This window comes from Phaenicophaeus curvirostris, chromosome 1, assembly GCF_032191515.1.
Source record: "Phaenicophaeus curvirostris isolate KB17595 chromosome 1, BPBGC_Pcur_1.0, whole genome shotgun sequence".
NCBI lineage: Eukaryota > Metazoa > Chordata > Aves > Cuculiformes > Cuculidae > Phaenicophaeus > Phaenicophaeus curvirostris.
The window spans coordinates 41,967,799-41,983,732 of NC_091392.1; the positions used below are offsets into that span (position 1 = coordinate 41,967,799).

At 48.2% G+C, this 15,934-nt stretch overlaps 2 protein-coding genes across 2 annotated transcripts in view; one reads left to right on the forward strand and one right to left on the reverse strand.

Moving 5' to 3' along the window:
* MEI1 (meiotic double-stranded break formation protein 1) overlaps positions 1-7,094 on the reverse strand; it is a 44,344-nt gene extending 37,250 nt beyond the window's left edge. The window contains exons 1-5 of the mRNA XM_069854666.1: positions 6,990-7,094; positions 3,758-3,808; positions 1,769-1,842; positions 981-1,086; positions 241-444 (exon numbers count right to left, since the gene is read on the reverse strand). Of these exons, the coding sequence (XP_069710767.1) occupies positions 241-444; positions 981-1,086; positions 1,769-1,842; positions 3,758-3,808; positions 6,990-7,056 (502 nt within the window). The 5' untranslated portion in view covers positions 7,057-7,094. The remainder of the gene's footprint in view (positions 1-240; positions 445-980; positions 1,087-1,768; positions 1,843-3,757; positions 3,809-6,989) is intronic.
* Positions 7,095-10,198: 3,104 nt separating this feature from the next.
* Positions 10,199-13,963, forward strand: SNU13 (small nuclear ribonucleoprotein 13). Its single transcript, XM_069855101.1, has 3 exons — positions 10,199-10,312; positions 11,221-11,341; positions 13,012-13,963. The coding sequence occupies exons 1-3, from the start codon at positions 10,310-10,312 to the stop codon at positions 13,272-13,274; spliced, it is 387 nt and encodes a 128-aa protein (XP_069711202.1). The 5' UTR covers positions 10,199-10,309; the 3' UTR covers positions 13,275-13,963.
* The last annotated feature ends 1,971 nt before the right edge of the window (positions 13,964-15,934 follow it).

Consider the following 15,934-nt stretch of genomic DNA (forward strand, 5'->3'; position numbering starts at 1 on the left):
ATCTAGTGAGAGGTGTCCCTGCCCATGGCAGGGAGGTTGGAACTGGATGATCTTTAAGGTCCCTTCCAACCCAAACTGTTCTGCGATTCTATGAGTAACAGAAGGATTGACAGCTTCAGACAAGCAGCAAAAAGCTCCTCTAGGGAACAACCCACGTGACAACATCTAAACAAGCCAAGGATTTCTTCCTCATTCCAAGCCCTCCCTTGCACCCTGCAGTTTCTCTCAGCAATGCCTTACCCAAACAATTAATCTGCAGCTCCTTTGCCTGTGCACGTCCCAAAGTATTCAAGAAGAGACCACATAGCCTTTCTTCAAAGTGTGCTGAGAGCCTTTCTGTGGCAAAAGGAGAGGAGTACAGCTTGCCATACAAGTAGCAGACAGCAGCCTTTATTCCTTCATTTGGGTACATCAAGCCCATCAGTAGATGATCCACTAAATTACCTAGTGTGAGGAACAGAAACAGCAAACGTTCACACCAATGAACCAATCTTTTAAAAGCATCAACCTATTTCCCTTGAAAATTCACAGAGGACAGACTGATTGGAGGATGCAGATTAAGGAATGCCATGATTAGGCGATGTTCTCACCACCTCTGAGCAGAAGTGCAGTAATAAATGGCAGGAGGAGTTCATTGTCCACCATTTTGAAGTCCATCTTTCCAGCTACCTCCAAAACTAGCTAAGCTTGCTCACCAGACCCCCAGGGACTGGACGAAGGAAAGGAAAACTAAATGTACATTGCCTGTGATGCAGACCCACAAACCCCAGTTCACAGAGGCTGGTTTTGCCATGTTTTTGAACATGATGACGAGACTCCACCTAAGATCTGTAACCCAGGAGGCCTGGATGTCACTGCATGTGACTTCTGGACAGCCTTCTCGTGTGACCTTCACAAATCCACATGGGGAGTGGAGGAGTGCACAAGCATGAGTACTAGGGCTGTGAATACTACCCTTCTACACGTTACGCGTTACTCACTATGCTCTGCCACCACGACATCGGGAAAGCCTGGGATGGCATCTGCCAGCTTGCCTAAGAGAGTGAATGTGGGCAGGCTGCCTCTCATGGTAGTCATTTTGCAGAGCTGTAGAGGAGATTAAGAAAAAGTTTCACTGGTGAGAAGGCAGTCCAAAGGCAGAAATGCAAACAAAACAGCAAGATCCCCGTGATGCATAATGGCCCAGAACAGGACCTTTTCCTGAGCTGGGTCCTACTCGCCACTTAAGATAAATCACAGGAAAACCCCGAACACACCACTAGGTTTCCAAAATGTCTTTTAATAAATCCAAGAAATCTCTTGCTTGCTGCTCCTTTTCCTCTCTCTCTCTCTCTCCAGTCTAGCTCTCACATGAGTGGATGAACCACGTCAACTTCTCCCCACTTTCACTACTTCCCAACTTTTTGTTCCCCATGGGACCACCACAAAGTTAGGAATGAAGAAAGTAAGAGCCCAGGATACAGGTTGGGAAAGATCCTCATATCACTGAAACAGTAAGGAAGGAAAAGAAAAATCTGAGGAAGCCACGCAGCTTCATGAGAGCGTCATGAAACCACATGGCTGCAAGGCACCATGGGAACAAAGGGAAAACTCCAGGGCAGATTCCAACACTGCCAAAATCACAGTAAGGAAGGTGGCACTAGGACATCCCAGCTGCAGCAGAGGCTGCATCCCAGCACAGTAGCTGCAGTCTTGCAGTGCCACTCGTCCCCATCTCCTCAGCCTCTGAAGGACTGAAAGGAAAGGCAAGGAATTCATCTTCACTGACCTCTTTCTGGCTTTCATCCAAAATGCAGCGTAAGTACTGTTCTGACTTCAGCTCCACTACAAGCCGCACCAGAACTAGACGGATGAAACAGGATCAGTAATTCACACCCAAGAGCATTCACAATCCATCTACAACAAGGCTTTAGCAGACCAGTGAGCAAAAAGCTTAGAAATTAAATGAGCATGGAGGTGCTGGAAGAGCAGAGGAGCATCAGCATTCCCAGCGCTATTATTTCTGATAGCTGAGCCTGAGCTCTCTGCAGCAACATTACAGCAGTCCTGTTCCAGCTGCTACAAGCAACAAACTGAGCATCATGGCACCAAGTAAATGTAAGAAACCAGGAAGGGAGGGAAGGAAAAGCCCTAGCTTAAAAGCATAAAAATTTCAGGTAATCGAGTAGAGCAGATTTCGTACAGTACGAAGCTTGGCCTTTACAAACATATCTTCCCAGGGAAGATATCAGACCTGAACCCTTAGATGCAGATTGAGAGCTGCTCCTCTAGGTGCTTCTGTCCCGGAGGTAGCAGTGCAGTTTGTCAGCTATTCCTCCCCACTGCAGTTATCCCACACACCTTGCCAGAAAGCAAGGCCCCTGTCACCTCTGTGGCACTGTTCACCTCCTCAGCCCCAAGTAAAGGCTGTTATTCTTGGTTCACTGCAACTATAAGTAAATTTTATCTGCTCTGTCCTAGTAAAAGGAATAAACAAGAAACTATGTTTACTCAGCAGTGGCTGCATTTCACCTGGGGTTTCCCTAACAAAATCATAAGGGAATTTACCTGATGCTCAACATAAGCATAAACCCCACCATTGCAGGGGGCTGGAACTGGATGATCTTTAAGGTCCCTTCCAACCCAAACTATTACATGATTCTATGCTGGCAGGCTGCCCCTGACTCCACACACGTAGCAGTGGCTGGTTTCAGGAACCAAAGTCCCTCTTCTGATATTTTTGGAACGTGGGCAGCTGGATGTTCAGAAGATAAAGTCTTGCCAATAGCCCCTTTACAGAGAACACTGTTCTGCAGGATTTGGTAAGGCTGTCTTGGATGTATCTTGCTGTCATGACAGGACTCCTCTGAAAAATACCCTCTTGATTTGTATTCTAGAAAAACATCATTAAAAAGGAAGAAGACTTGTAGTTTCACCATCTCTTGTTATATCCAAGAACAATACTGGAGGTTTACCTGGGAGACCCACTTTAGCTGAAGAGTTACACATCTCAGCAAAGGCATATCTTGAGATGGGTGATATAGGTGGTTTAGCAGCCCTTTCTTGCCCTGAGCTCTCAGAATCTCTAAAAATTTCAAGTTAGGTAACACTATGTTAAAATTCCTACGTTTGAGAGTGTCCATCTCTTAACAGACTGGTAATGTGACAGAAAGACTTCTCAGCTTTTCAACACCATGTTAAGCCAGCACCTGAAAACTGAAGCCTCTCTGAAAGAAGCTGGTCACACCATCTTTCATCTTTCACGGCTGGACAGGAGGAAATCCTTGCATTGCTAATATCACCAGGTTCAGCAGAGATGCTTAAGGTTAACTGGACTGCAGATTCCTTTGTCAGCCCTGCAGGCATCTCCTTCAGGTTTCAAATGAAAGGCTGCTCACAAAGAGAAATCTGCAGCCTGTAAAGCTAAATCCCAAATACTCTCTGTCCCGAGGAGAAAGCAGTAGATCTCAAAGCTCACTGAAGTCAACAGGAAGATTTCCACTTGCTTTGAGACTTCAGTCAGGCTTTGTTTACCACTGTTAGCAGTCTGATGCTAAATTCATGGCATACACAGAGTGAAATGCTGAATACTTGAATCTGTTTGCATTCCTCTACCTCTAAACATTGAGGCGGCTGGCTCATCACTGTTGAACTGATAGAAAATAGATGCTTTTCCCAATTCAAGCTATGTAGAAGCTGAGCATCTTAATACAGTTATCAGACAAGACAGATCCCCCCTTCACAAGCGGTCAGTAACTGAGAAACATCTGCCTCTCACCTTCAACAAACAGGTCCAGGGCACTGCTGTCTTCCACTGTATGCAACAGCCCTAAAACATAAACCACCATCAGTCATGGAACTCATTCCTGCTTGTGATCACCAGTGTTTCGATGCTTTCTCATAACAACAGCTATACGGTTTTTTCCAAACCTGTTTTGTTTTCCCCACTTCATTTGGGACCAGCCTGCTTTGTCAGAGGGAGGTGGACACTCAGGGAGACCTACATGAGTTCCATAAGCACGACACAGGGAGATGATGGCATTCGGTTCTCCTGCAAATTTTTTTATGCACTTTGTAGCTGAAGTCTATGGCTCCACCTATGCACGTAAATATGTAACTGCTACCATCGCCACATCTCTCTGCACATCCCCCGTATTACACACCTGAATTATAACCCTCCAGAATGACAGAAGCTAGAGCCCAGCTAACTGTCCTATCTACCATTCATACTAGTTACCGTGAACCGTCCCTCCACAGTACTGAAAATCCCAAGACTAAATTTAAACACCAGGTTTAAAACCATATGGGAACTATCACAATATTAAGTTGAACCTGAAGGCATCACTTCACAAGTCATCTGCACAAGTAAAGCGTAAGATTGGATACGTGAAAATAAGCCACTAAGTCTCTACTACAGCACAACAGAAGAGAAACTCTTACTTCCCAGCTCCTTCCAAATTCAGGTATCTACAACATCAGGCACCTGGTTCAGGCCCCCACTTCTGCCACACCAAACCACTTGTTTCAACGTACCTGATCAAACCACCTCCCCTCTGGAGACCCCATGACCTCTCAGAAATTTGACCAACTAAAGCAAAGTTACAGCACTGCAGGTGAAGAAATCCCTCCCTTCCTGCCTCATCTGCCAAATGCTCAGTAAATTCATTTCCAAAGATTTGCATCGCAATTTTAGCTGCATGAAATTCAGGGCCTCCTGAAATTCATCATCTCCTCGTACGTAACACTCCACGCTGCAGCTCTGCTCTCTTCAACGCCTTTTCTTCTGCTTATGCTTATCCCAGTAGTCTCTCTCCAAAACCAAACTTTCCTGAATTCACCGTTAATACCTCCTCAGACCTTGGGAAGTCCCTCTTACAGTCTGGCTCCAAGTGATTCTTGCTTCATTCAAGCTCTATCCAAAACATACACATTGATATTTGCACCCTCAAATGCAGACAGGGATTCCAGTCGCTCTAGAAGTCACACCAAGCACAGTAAATTCCCAAAGCTGTTTCTAAACCACCCAATTAAAGAGAATTATTACTTCAAAACAGACAAAAGGATTGAAATGCAAGCACAGCTCCCCTGTCTTCTGGGGTATTTCATGTCAGGGTTGTAGAGTGGAGGATTGAATTGGCCATAAGAACAGCTCCCTCCACATCCATATACGACTGCACACAGACAGCAATCAATTCAAATTTGCGCGTTGGAGAGAACTAAACCTGCACACAGTTCTAACAAAGCTGCTCCCTAAACATGTATAACAGTTTGTGCTGGGAAATAAACTGGGAAATCACTGAATTATTCAGCATGACAAGGCAGGGGAAGGGGCTCATAAGTCACTTTCCCCCAAAGAACAAGAATTATGTGATGTGCAAATGAGATCATGGAATTAAAGGAATCCAGTCTATTTGCTTTTTGAAGGCACTCGCATTCATGTTTTCCACCTTTCTCTTCCTAACTTACTGTTCCTTCATCATTTGTTCTCCATGAAGGTTTTAGACAACGTTTCACAGACCTTTCCCACAGCACTGCTACAGAACCACAAACTAGTAAAGGATGCTGAAGGTCACAGACATGATTTCCGACAACCCACCAAACACTGTATTCTGCTGTGATGCTGCCCCACCAGAAAGCAAGCCAGCAATACAGTACTATGGCTACAGGGACTTCTACACATTTAAAGTGATGGTGTGAAAAAAAACACTAAATGGATTTTTATTTTCCGTATTTGATATAAAATCTGGCAACACTTCCATTTTTTAAGCTCACACTTCCATTTCTCTATGAAATTCTACAGTTTAACAAGATAAGAAAGCTCTAAGGCGTGAGATGAGAAAGGAGGGTACTCAGGGAAGAATCATAGAATCATTAAGTTTAAGAGAGACCTCCAAGATCAAGTCCAACCATCAACCCACCACCACCGTGTCTACTAAACCATGTCCCAAAGTGCCACACCTACACATTTTTTTGAACACCTACAAGGAAGGAGACTCCACCACTTCCCTGGGCAGCCTTTGCCAATGCTTCACCGCTCTTTCAGTAATGAAATTTTTCCTGATATCCAATCTAAACCTTCCCTGGCACAACTTGAGGCCATTTCCTCTCATCCTAAGACTTGTTACTTGAGAGAAGAGACCCAACATCCACCTCGCTACAACTTCCTTTCAGGTCTCCTCTCAGCCTCCTTTCCTCCAGGCTGAACAATCCCAGTTCCCTCAGCCACTCCTCATAAGACTTGTGCTCCAGACTCTAACCCCATATTCCTGTTGTCCAGAAAGACTTTAAAGATACTTCAAAGATTGTGAGCAACCTGGTCTAGTGGAAAGTCTCCCTGCCTGTGGCAGAGGGCTTGGAACTAGATAATCTGTGAGGTCTCTTCCAGCTCAAACCATTCTATGATCCTATGATACGTCCAGACAGTTTGAAAAACTGCAGGTGCTTTATGAACATACCAATCCTGCTCCTTGGAGAATAAAGACATTAATTAACCTATTCTAAATCAAATAACAGGCAGCTTTCCCCAGGGATGCACCTAATATAAAGTGGAGCAAGTATGGAATTGGGTACCTCAAGATCCTTCTGACATTTATTTTCCTACAGACGTGGAGAACCTTCACTTAGAATCACAGAATGTCCTGAGTTGGAAGGGACTCAAAAGGCTCATAGAACAATTTGGCTGGAAAAGACCTTTGAGATTGAGTCCAACCATACCTGTCCTCTACTAAACTGCATCCCTGAGCGCCTCATCTACCCATCTTTTAAACACCTCCAGGGATGGAGACTCCACCACCTCCCTGGGCAGCCTGTGCCAGTGACCAAGAACCGCTTCGGTGAAGAAATTTCTCATAATATCTAGTCCGAACCTCCCCTGGCACAACTTAAGGCCACTGAGGATCATCAAGACCAACCTCTGTCCCTGCACAGGACAACACCAACATTCACACTGTGCATCCCAACAGGTTAGGTTCACTCAGTGCCTTTTCCCTGGGACACAGAGGAACTCTTACCAAGGAGGGTTCCTATCAAATGGCGGCAGCCCCTCTCATCCGATGCCAGCAGCTGGGCCACGGGCATCGCCTGCCAGGCCAGGGCGTCACGCAGGCGGGCGAGCACGTGCCTCTTGCGAACCAGCTACGGATCAGAGACAACAACCCATCAGCCCCTAAGAAACACTTCTTCACTGTTAAAATAGTGAAAAGCACAAAGTCTTCGAAGCAAAGACAGTAAAATTTTGATTTTACAATTCAGCGCCGAATCAGATGCCCTTCTGAAAAAAAGGCACAACTTCTTAAAAAAGCAGTGGGTATACACACTACTTTTAGACAAAGAACCACAACAGCTGCACCTCACAAGACAACTAAGTATATTAATAAATTCTCACAGCCCCAAGACAGGTTGTCTCTTAACCTACAACAGCTACATCTTACAAGTGTGAGAATTAATTGATAAGTTTTGCTGCAGCTGGTTTGTACATTTAATTATCTCATCATATAAATCTGTCTCATAAGAGGCAGCTGTTGCAGGTTAAGAGACAACCTCTCTTAGGGCTGTGAGAATTTATTAACATGCTTAGTTTTCTTGTTAAGATGCAGCTGTTGTAGGAGATAACCTGAAGGGAGTCTGTGGACGTGGTTGGATGATCCAAAAAAATAATGATCCAAAAATAATGATCCAAAAATAAAAAAAAAATCTTCTTTTAACAGTTATATGGTTCTTTGTCTAATACTAGTCTATACACCCAATGCTTTTGTAAGATGTTATGCCTTTTATTAGAAGGGCATGCAATTCAGCGCTGAATTGTAAAATAAAAATATTGTCTTTGCTTCAAAGACTTTGTCCTTTTATTTTAGCAGTGAATGTTTCTCACACAAGACAACTAAACACATTAACAAATTCTCACAGCCCTAAGACAGGTTGTCTCTTAACCTGCAACAGCTACATCTTCCAAGAGTTATAAGACGAGATGATTAAACACATAAATCAGCTCTAGCAAAACTTAGTGACTCATTCTCACAAGCCCCCCGCCCCCCACACTTCACTCCCAGCGGGAAGAACCCCCGGCAGGGCCCGGGAGAGGCTCGCCCCGGGATGCAGGGGCCGAGGAGGAAAAGGAGGAAGAAGAGGAGGAGGGGGAAGGGAAAGGGGAAAGGGGAAAGGGGAAAGGGGAAAGGGGAAGGGGAAAGGGGGAGGGGAGGGGAAGAGGAAGGGGAAAGGGAAAGGGGAAAGGGAAAGGGGAAGGGGAAAGGGGAAGGGGAAAGGGGAAGGGGAAAGGGGAAGGGGAAAGGGGAAGGGGAAAGGGGGAGGGGAAGGGGAGGGGAAGGGGAAGGGGAAAGGGAAAAGGGGAAGGGGGAAAGGGAAGGGGAAGGGGGGAGGGGAAGGGGAAAGGGGGAGGGGAAAGGGGGAGGGGAAAGGGGAAAGGGGGAGGGGAAGGGGAGGGGAAGGGGGAGGGGAAAGGGAAAAGGGAAAGGGGAAGGGGGAAAGGGAAGGTGAAGGGGGGAGGGGAAGGGGAAAGGGGGAGGGGAAAGGGGGAGGGGAAAGGGGAAAGGGGGAGGGGAAAGGGGGAGGGGAAATGGGGAGGGGAAAGGGGAGGGGAAAGGGGGAGTGGGAGGGGGAAGGGGAAAGGAAAAGGGGAAAGGAGAAAGGGGAAAGGAGAAAGGGGAAGGGGGAAGGGGAAGGAGCTGCCCCCACCGAGGCGCCGCCGTCGCCCAGGGTGCGCAGGGCGCAGGGCAGGCAGAGCGGCGGCCGCAGAGACAGCGCCCCCCGCCCCCCGTGAAGGGCGCAAGGACCCGCCATCGCCCCGGCACGCGCTGCCCCCGGGGGGCGCGGCCGCGAGAACGGGGCGGGGTTAGAGGAAAGGGGCGTGGCCTGGAGCAGCCCCGGCCGAGTGGGGGTGGAGGGGGGGTGGGTAGGTTGTAGAGACGGGGGAGGGTGAGGTGGCACTCGGAGTCACAGGAGCACTAGGTTGGAAAGGACCCAGTGGATCATCGAGTCCAACCATTCCCATCAATCACTAATCCAGCCCCTCAGCACCTCATCCACCCGTCCCTTAAACACCTCCAGGGAAGGTGACACAACCACCTCCCTGGGCAGCCTCTGCCAGTGCCCAATGACCCTTTCTGTGAAATATTTTTTCCTGATGTCCAGCCTGAACCTCCCCTGGTGGAGCTTGAAGCCGGCACAACAACCCTATGCAGTGCTACAGACTAGGAGAAGTCTGTCTAGAAAGCTGCCTGGAGGAGAGGGACCTGGGGGTGTTGGTTGACAGCGACTGAACATGAGCCAGCAGTGTGCCCAGGTGGCCAAGAAGACCAATGGCATCTTGGCTTGGATCAGAAACGGCGTGACCAGCAGGTCCAGGGAGGTTATTCTCCCTCTGTACTCAGCACTGGTGAGACCGCTGCTCGAATCCCGTGTTCAGTTCTGGGCCCTTCACCACAAGAAGGATGTTGAGGCTCTGGAGAGAGTCCAGAGAAGAGCAAAAATGCTGGTGAGGGGGCTGGAGAACAGGCCTTATGAGGAACGGCTGAGAGAGCTGGGGTTGTTTAGCCTGGAGAAGAGGAGGCTGAGGGGAGACCTCATTGCTCTCTACAACTACCTGAAAGGAGGTTGTGGAGAAGAGGGAGCTGGCCTCTTCTGCCAAGTGACAGGGGACAGGACAAGAGGGAATGGCCTCAAGCTCCGCCAGGGGAGATTTAGGTTGGACTTTAGGAAAAAACATTTCACAGAAAGGGTCATTGGTCCCTGGCAGAGGCTGCCCAGGGAGGTGGTTGAGTCACCTTCCCTGGAGGTGTTTAAGGCACGGGTGGACGAGGTGCTAAGGGACATGGTTTAGTGTTTGATAGGAATGGTTGGACTCGATGATCCGGTGGGTCTCTTCCAACCTGGTTATTCTATGATTCTATGATTCCCCCTTGTCCTGTCCCCTGTCACTTGGGAGAAGAGACCAGCTCCCTCCTCTCCACAACCTCCTTTCAGGTAATTGTAGAGAGCAATGAGGTCTCCCCTCAGCCTCCTCTTCTCCTGAAAGGAGATTGGAATGGTTGGACTCAATGATCCAGTGAGTCTTTTCCAACCTGCTGATTCTATAAGACCGGGGGGGGCTTGGCCCCGCCCCTCGTCTATTAGCCCCGCCCCCTTAACCTAAGCCCCGCCCCCTCCCCATCGCCTCGCCCATTGGCCCCGGCGCGCGCGGTCGCCTCACTTCCGGCGGCGACGCGTCGCGCGCGCACCAGTAGCGCTTCCGCTTCCGCTTCCTTCTCCTTCGGCGCGATCGGGCGGAGAGAGCAGCGACCGGGCCGCCCCGCTCCGCCCCGCCCAGGCCGCGGCCATGGTGAGCGGCACGTGGGGACCAACGGGGCGAGGGCAGCGCCCGGCGGCACTGGGGGACGGGGGAACCGGGGGGGAGGCGCGGACAGTCGGCACGTGGGGGCGATAATGCCGCTAGTAGCTTCGCTGGCTGCGCCCTTGGCCTTAACGTTTAGGCGCTACTTGTAATTAGCAGAAGTTAATCTTACTGAGGCCTCCCAGTAGTTAAAGGGAGGCTACAGGAAAGCTGGGGTTCGGCCGTTTATCAGGGAGTGCAGGGAGAGGACGAGATGTAGCGGTTTTAAGCTGAAGGAGGGGAGGTTTAGATGAGATATTAGGAAGAAATTCTTTCCTGTGAGGGTGGTGAGGCACTGGCACAGGTTGTCCAGGGAAGCTGTGGCTGCCCCATCCCTGGAGGTGTTCAAGGCCAGGTTGGATGGGGCTTTGAGTGACTTGGTTTGGTGGGAGGTGTCCCACCCGTGGCAGGGGGTTTGGAACTGGAGGATCTTTAAGGTCTCTTCCAACCCAAACCATTCTATGATTCTATGTATGTTCTTGGGACTTTTTTAAAATTCACGTTTGGGCTTGTTAATTTGCTGCTGGCTGGAGCTTGCTCCTTGTGCACTGAAAAGGTTCATTTTATGTAGTGTCTGGGGGAGGAAATGCCTGAACACTGTCCTGTAAGTTCACTACTGCTAGTTTGTGGGATATAAATTGTCTGTCTGGTGGGCAGAGATACTCTCTGTTTTGAATATGAGAAGAAGGACTTTTCCCTTTTTATAAATAAAATGTAGTAGGGATTTTAGTGTACCTGCAGGGCCACATATATTGCATGTCCAATATATGTGGTGGACACGATGCCTGTGTGCTGTTGTTCAGAACAAAGCCCCCTCTGCTCCTGTTGTAATACTCTTCATGTTTTTCTTTTCCTAGACGGAGGCAGAAGTGAATCCCAAAGCTTACCCACTGGCTGATGCGCAGCTTACCAAAACACTACTGGATCTTGTGCAGCAATCCTGCAACTATAAGCAGCTACGCAAGGGAGCCAATGAAGGTAAGACTTGTCTGTTGCGAAGTCTGCAATATAGCAAGGATCTTGTGAGAAGCTGTGGCTGGGGATTGTCTCTTCTCTCTAGCAGTACGCCACTGATGTTATGTGGATATCAAAATTCATAGAATCATAGAGTGATTTGGGTTGGAAGGGACCTTAAAAATCAACCAGTTCCAACCCCCCTGCCATGGGCAGGGACACCTCCCACCAGACTAGGCTGCTCAAAGCCCCATCCAGCCTGGCCTTGAACACCTTCAGGGATGGGGCAGCCACAGCTTCCCTGGACAACCTGTGCCAGTGCTTCACCACTCTCATGATGAAGAAATTCTTCTTTATGCCTAGTCTAAATCTGCCCCTCTCCAGTTTATACCTGTTCCCCCTTGTCCTATCATCACAAGCCTTTGTGAACAGTTCCTCCCTAGCTTTCTTGTAGGCCCCTTTCAGGTACTGAAAGGTTGCTATAAGGTCTTCTCAGAGCTTTCTCTTCAGACTGAACAACCCCAACTCTCTCAGCCTGCCCTTCTATGGGAGGTGCTCCAGCCCTCTGTTCGTCCTTGTAGCCCTCCTCTGGACCCGTTCCAACAGCTCCATGTCCTTCTCATGTTGAGGATGCCAGAACTAGACACAATACTCCAGGTGAGGTCTCACAAGAGACGAACAGAGGGGCAGAATCACTTCCCTCAACCTGCTGGACATGCGTCTTTTGATGTAGCCCAGGATACGGTTTGGCCTTCTGGGCTGCGAGTGCATATTGCTGGCTCATGTCGAGCTTCTCATCAATCATCACCCCCAAGTCCTTGTCTGCAGGGCTGCTTTCAATCATGTTGTCCATATTGCAGGTGTCCCTCTCTTCCTTCCTCCTGCTGGCATGCTTAAGCAATGTTCAGGGACAGAACTAAGCTGTAATCCGTTCAACACTTATATACAGTTCTGGCAGGTGCCCAGACTGCGTTCCTGGTGCCTGTCCTGCGATCGTGCGTGCTTTAGTGGTGTCCAGCTGGGATTACGAGACACCCAGCCAGTTTGGAATCATTAAAAGATTTGGGTTGGAGTGGATCTCTGGCGGTCTCCAGAGCAACCTGCTCAAAGAGCATCTCTCTTCACAATTTGATCTGGTTACTTGGGGCTTTGCCTAGTTAGACTTTAAAAAAAACAATCCCAAGGGATAGAATCTCCAGTCTCTCAGGATCCATGACACATGGCTTAAACCCTTCTCACGAGCTGAGGGGAATGTTAACTTACAGCACGTTCCCAGAATCAACCTGTAGCAAAAGTCTCAAGTCTGCAACTTAGCATTTTTCCAATGTGCTCATGAGCACAGCCTGGCTCCATCTTCTCTGCAGTCCCCTTGAAGCAGTGGAAGACAGCAGCTGCATCCCCTGACTCCCGCCTCTCTCTGAGCTAAAGAAATCCAGCTCCCTCAGTCTCCCCTCATCCATGGTGCTCCCCAGCTCTGGGCTGGCCTCACTCCCTTGGCGAATCAGCTGAGTTTGAGGGCAGCACTGGGCATGACATCCCAGGTGGCATCCCTGAGGGTAACCCGCTCCCTAGCCCTACAGCTTCCATTTTCCTTTGGCTACCACATCTTCTTGCCTGCACCAATTCCTAGTGTTTTTTTTCACGATGTGTGCTTTCCAGAAGGACCTAGACTTACTCTCCAGTTTCTTTTACAGCCACCAAAACACTGAACCGAGGGATAGCGGAATTCATTGTGATGGCAGCAGATGCAGAGCCCTTGGAGATCATCCTGCACCTCCCTCTTCTCTGCGAGGACAAGAACGTCCCTTATGTGTTTGTGCGCTCCAAGCAAGCCCTGGGCCGGGCGTGTGGCGTTTCCCGGCCTGTCATCGCCTGCTCCATCACCATCAAGGAGGGATCACAGCTAAAGCCTCAGATCCAGTCTGTCCAGCAAGCTATAGAAAGACTGTTGGTCTAAATGCCCCTGAGTTTGTGTGTGTGGAACAGGAAAGTTGAGGTCAGAGGGAATTAATGTTTAGCTTCATTTGAGATTATAGTTTTGATATCAGTGTTTCATTTCAAAACACCACATTTTTTTTTTTTGTTTAACAGTGGCTTAATTCCTGGTGTTTCTGCCCCTGCTCTCCCCTCTTCCACTCCAATGCATTCATTCTCATGGTGTTACTTCTGGAAAAGTGATTGTACAACTGTATTTCCTGTTTGATGTTTAAAAGAAAGAAAAAAATGTCACCCCTTGATCTCCCATGTTTGCCTGCTCAGGGCTTTTTTAACCCACCCAGGAGCTTCCTCTGCGTTGCAGTATTTCTTTTAAGCTTCAGCCTCTAACAGGCGTGATTAACTGTGTTCCTGAATGGTTTGGTAGGGCAGGTCGGTTCCCCGCACGGCCGGAGTTGTTGCTGTAAGTGATGGAGTCCGTATAAAGCTTTATACACACAGACAGTGCATAAAGCAGCAGTGGCCGCAGTGGACAGAGTCAGGTTCAGTGCACACAGCACAACCCTTTTTCTTCTCGAAACCACATGAGACTTCTGTGAGAGCTGTATGGGGAGCAGAAATCTTGCAGCAGTGCACAAGGGGAGATCTCTTATCTCGCTTATTTTTAAATATTGACTTTTTAAGAAAAATAAAATTGCTGACAAAGCTGAATCTCATTGTCGTTCCCTCAGGGAAGCATTTGCAACAACTAGAGTGTTCCTACTTATAAAATAATCTGCTCTGAGGTCACCTTAAAGCTATTGCAGTGTGGTAGTTAATACTCCTGTTTTCTTTGTGTGGACAGTTATCGATAAGCTTGGGCCTCCTAGGGTATTTAAGTACAAATACGCAGCAGAGAGCAGCCTGCTGTCGCTGACAAGTACCCTACATATCCCGTGCTTCTAGGGAAGCTGGTCTAATCACCTGCCTAGAAGAGAAACCGTTGAAGTCACAGCCAAGGCAACGAAAAGCACAATATTTTTCTGATAAAACAACTTGTGTCTCAAGAAGAGAATGCTAGATAATTCCGATGTTCTGCGAAAGTTTGAAGCACCACCAACATTCTGGATTAGGGGTGGTTTTATGGAGCTAGCTTTAGTTAAATGCTTATTGTATGATAAATTCATTTACTGCTTCGAGCAGAAGAGTATAAACCTTTGTGTGGGAGCTAGTCGTATCAAATCTGTTTTCTATTGCAGGATGCCAAAGCAAAGCTAACGTGGAAAGACAATTAGCTGCAACAGCAGAAGGGAAAATAAATGTTCTGTAATGTTTCCATGGAGGCGCTAACTTCCTACCTTCAGTAACTCCCAGGCAGACAAAATCAGCTCATGAAAGACTGAAGACAAATAATGTCTGTCTGTTTTTGTAAATGGCTGGTAACTAATACCCTTGCTGAGGTGAGCTAAAGATTAGAGTCCTTTCATTTGTATGGGGTTTAGAAACGCTCCTGTTCCCTTCTGCCAACGCTGACAATGGAGCCAGTGGTGTTTAAAACCACAGCTTTGCCCTATTGTACCATGCCGGGACAGCTGTTGTAAGGCAAAGCACATAAGGAGCAGAAATAAAGGATTCTTAAGCAAGCGAAACTGTCTTGATTTGTCTGCTCTGAAGCCTGCTGTAAGCATCCCTGCTGAACTTCTGCTTCATGCAATGATCTGCTTTGAGAAAAAAAAAATCAAGCAAACCAGGAGGAAGATGTAATAACCTATAAGAATCATGCTGCAGTCGTGCAAAGCCTGGAACAGTGAGCCTGGGGGTTAGCAAACCAGGAGAAAAGTTAATATGGGTGTTGGGGGAGTGAAAATTCACCAAATAAGGACAGGACAGCCTTGCTATTTTATTGTTTTCAAGTCTTGCTAAGACAAGTATTTACAGTAACTTCTCTGCCAAAGGGCAAAAATAAGTTGATTACTTAGGCAAATCTCTATTAACAGACTGTGTGGCTTGACACTGAACTGCTGGAGCGTATCCAGAGAAGGGCAGTGAGGCTGGTGAAGGGGCTGGAGACCAAGTCTTGGGAGCAGCTGAGGGAACTGGGACTGCTTAGTCTGGAGGAGGCTGAGGGGAGACCTTATGGCTCTCTACAACTGCCTGAAAGGAGGTTGTGGAGAGGTGGGTGTTGGTCTCTTCTCCCAAGGAACAAGCGATAGGATGAGAGGAAATGACCTCAAGTTGTGCCAGGGGAGGTTTAGGTTGGATTTTAGGAAACATTTCTTTACTGACAGAGCGGTGAAGCACTGGCATGGGCTGCCCAGAGAAGTGGTGGCGTCTCCTTCTCTGGAGGTGTTCAGAAACATGTATCTGTGGTGCTTCATGACATGGTTTAGTAGACAGGGTGGTGTTAGGCTGACAGGTGGACTGGCTGATCTTAAGAGTCATAGCGTCACAGAACGGTTTGGGTTGGAAGGGACCTTAAAGATCATCCAGCTCCAACCCCCCCTGCCGTGGGCAGGGACACCTCCCACCAGATCAGGCTACTTAAACCCCATCCAGCCTGGCCTTGAACACCTCCAGGGATGGGGCAGCCACAGCTTCCCTGGGCAACCTGTACCCTCATGGTAAAGAAATTCTCGCCTCTCCAGTTCAAAGCCATTGCCCGTAGTTCTATCACTCCCTGCCTTTGTAAAAAGTCCCTCTCCA

What these genes read in the sequence shown, in the direction of transcription:
- SNU13 (XM_069855101.1), top strand. An exon ending in ACGCAAGGGAGCCAATGAAG is followed by an intron (nt 11,342 to 13,011) that starts GTAAGACTTGTC and finishes TTTCTTTTACAG; the next exon opens with CCACCAAAACACTGAACCGA.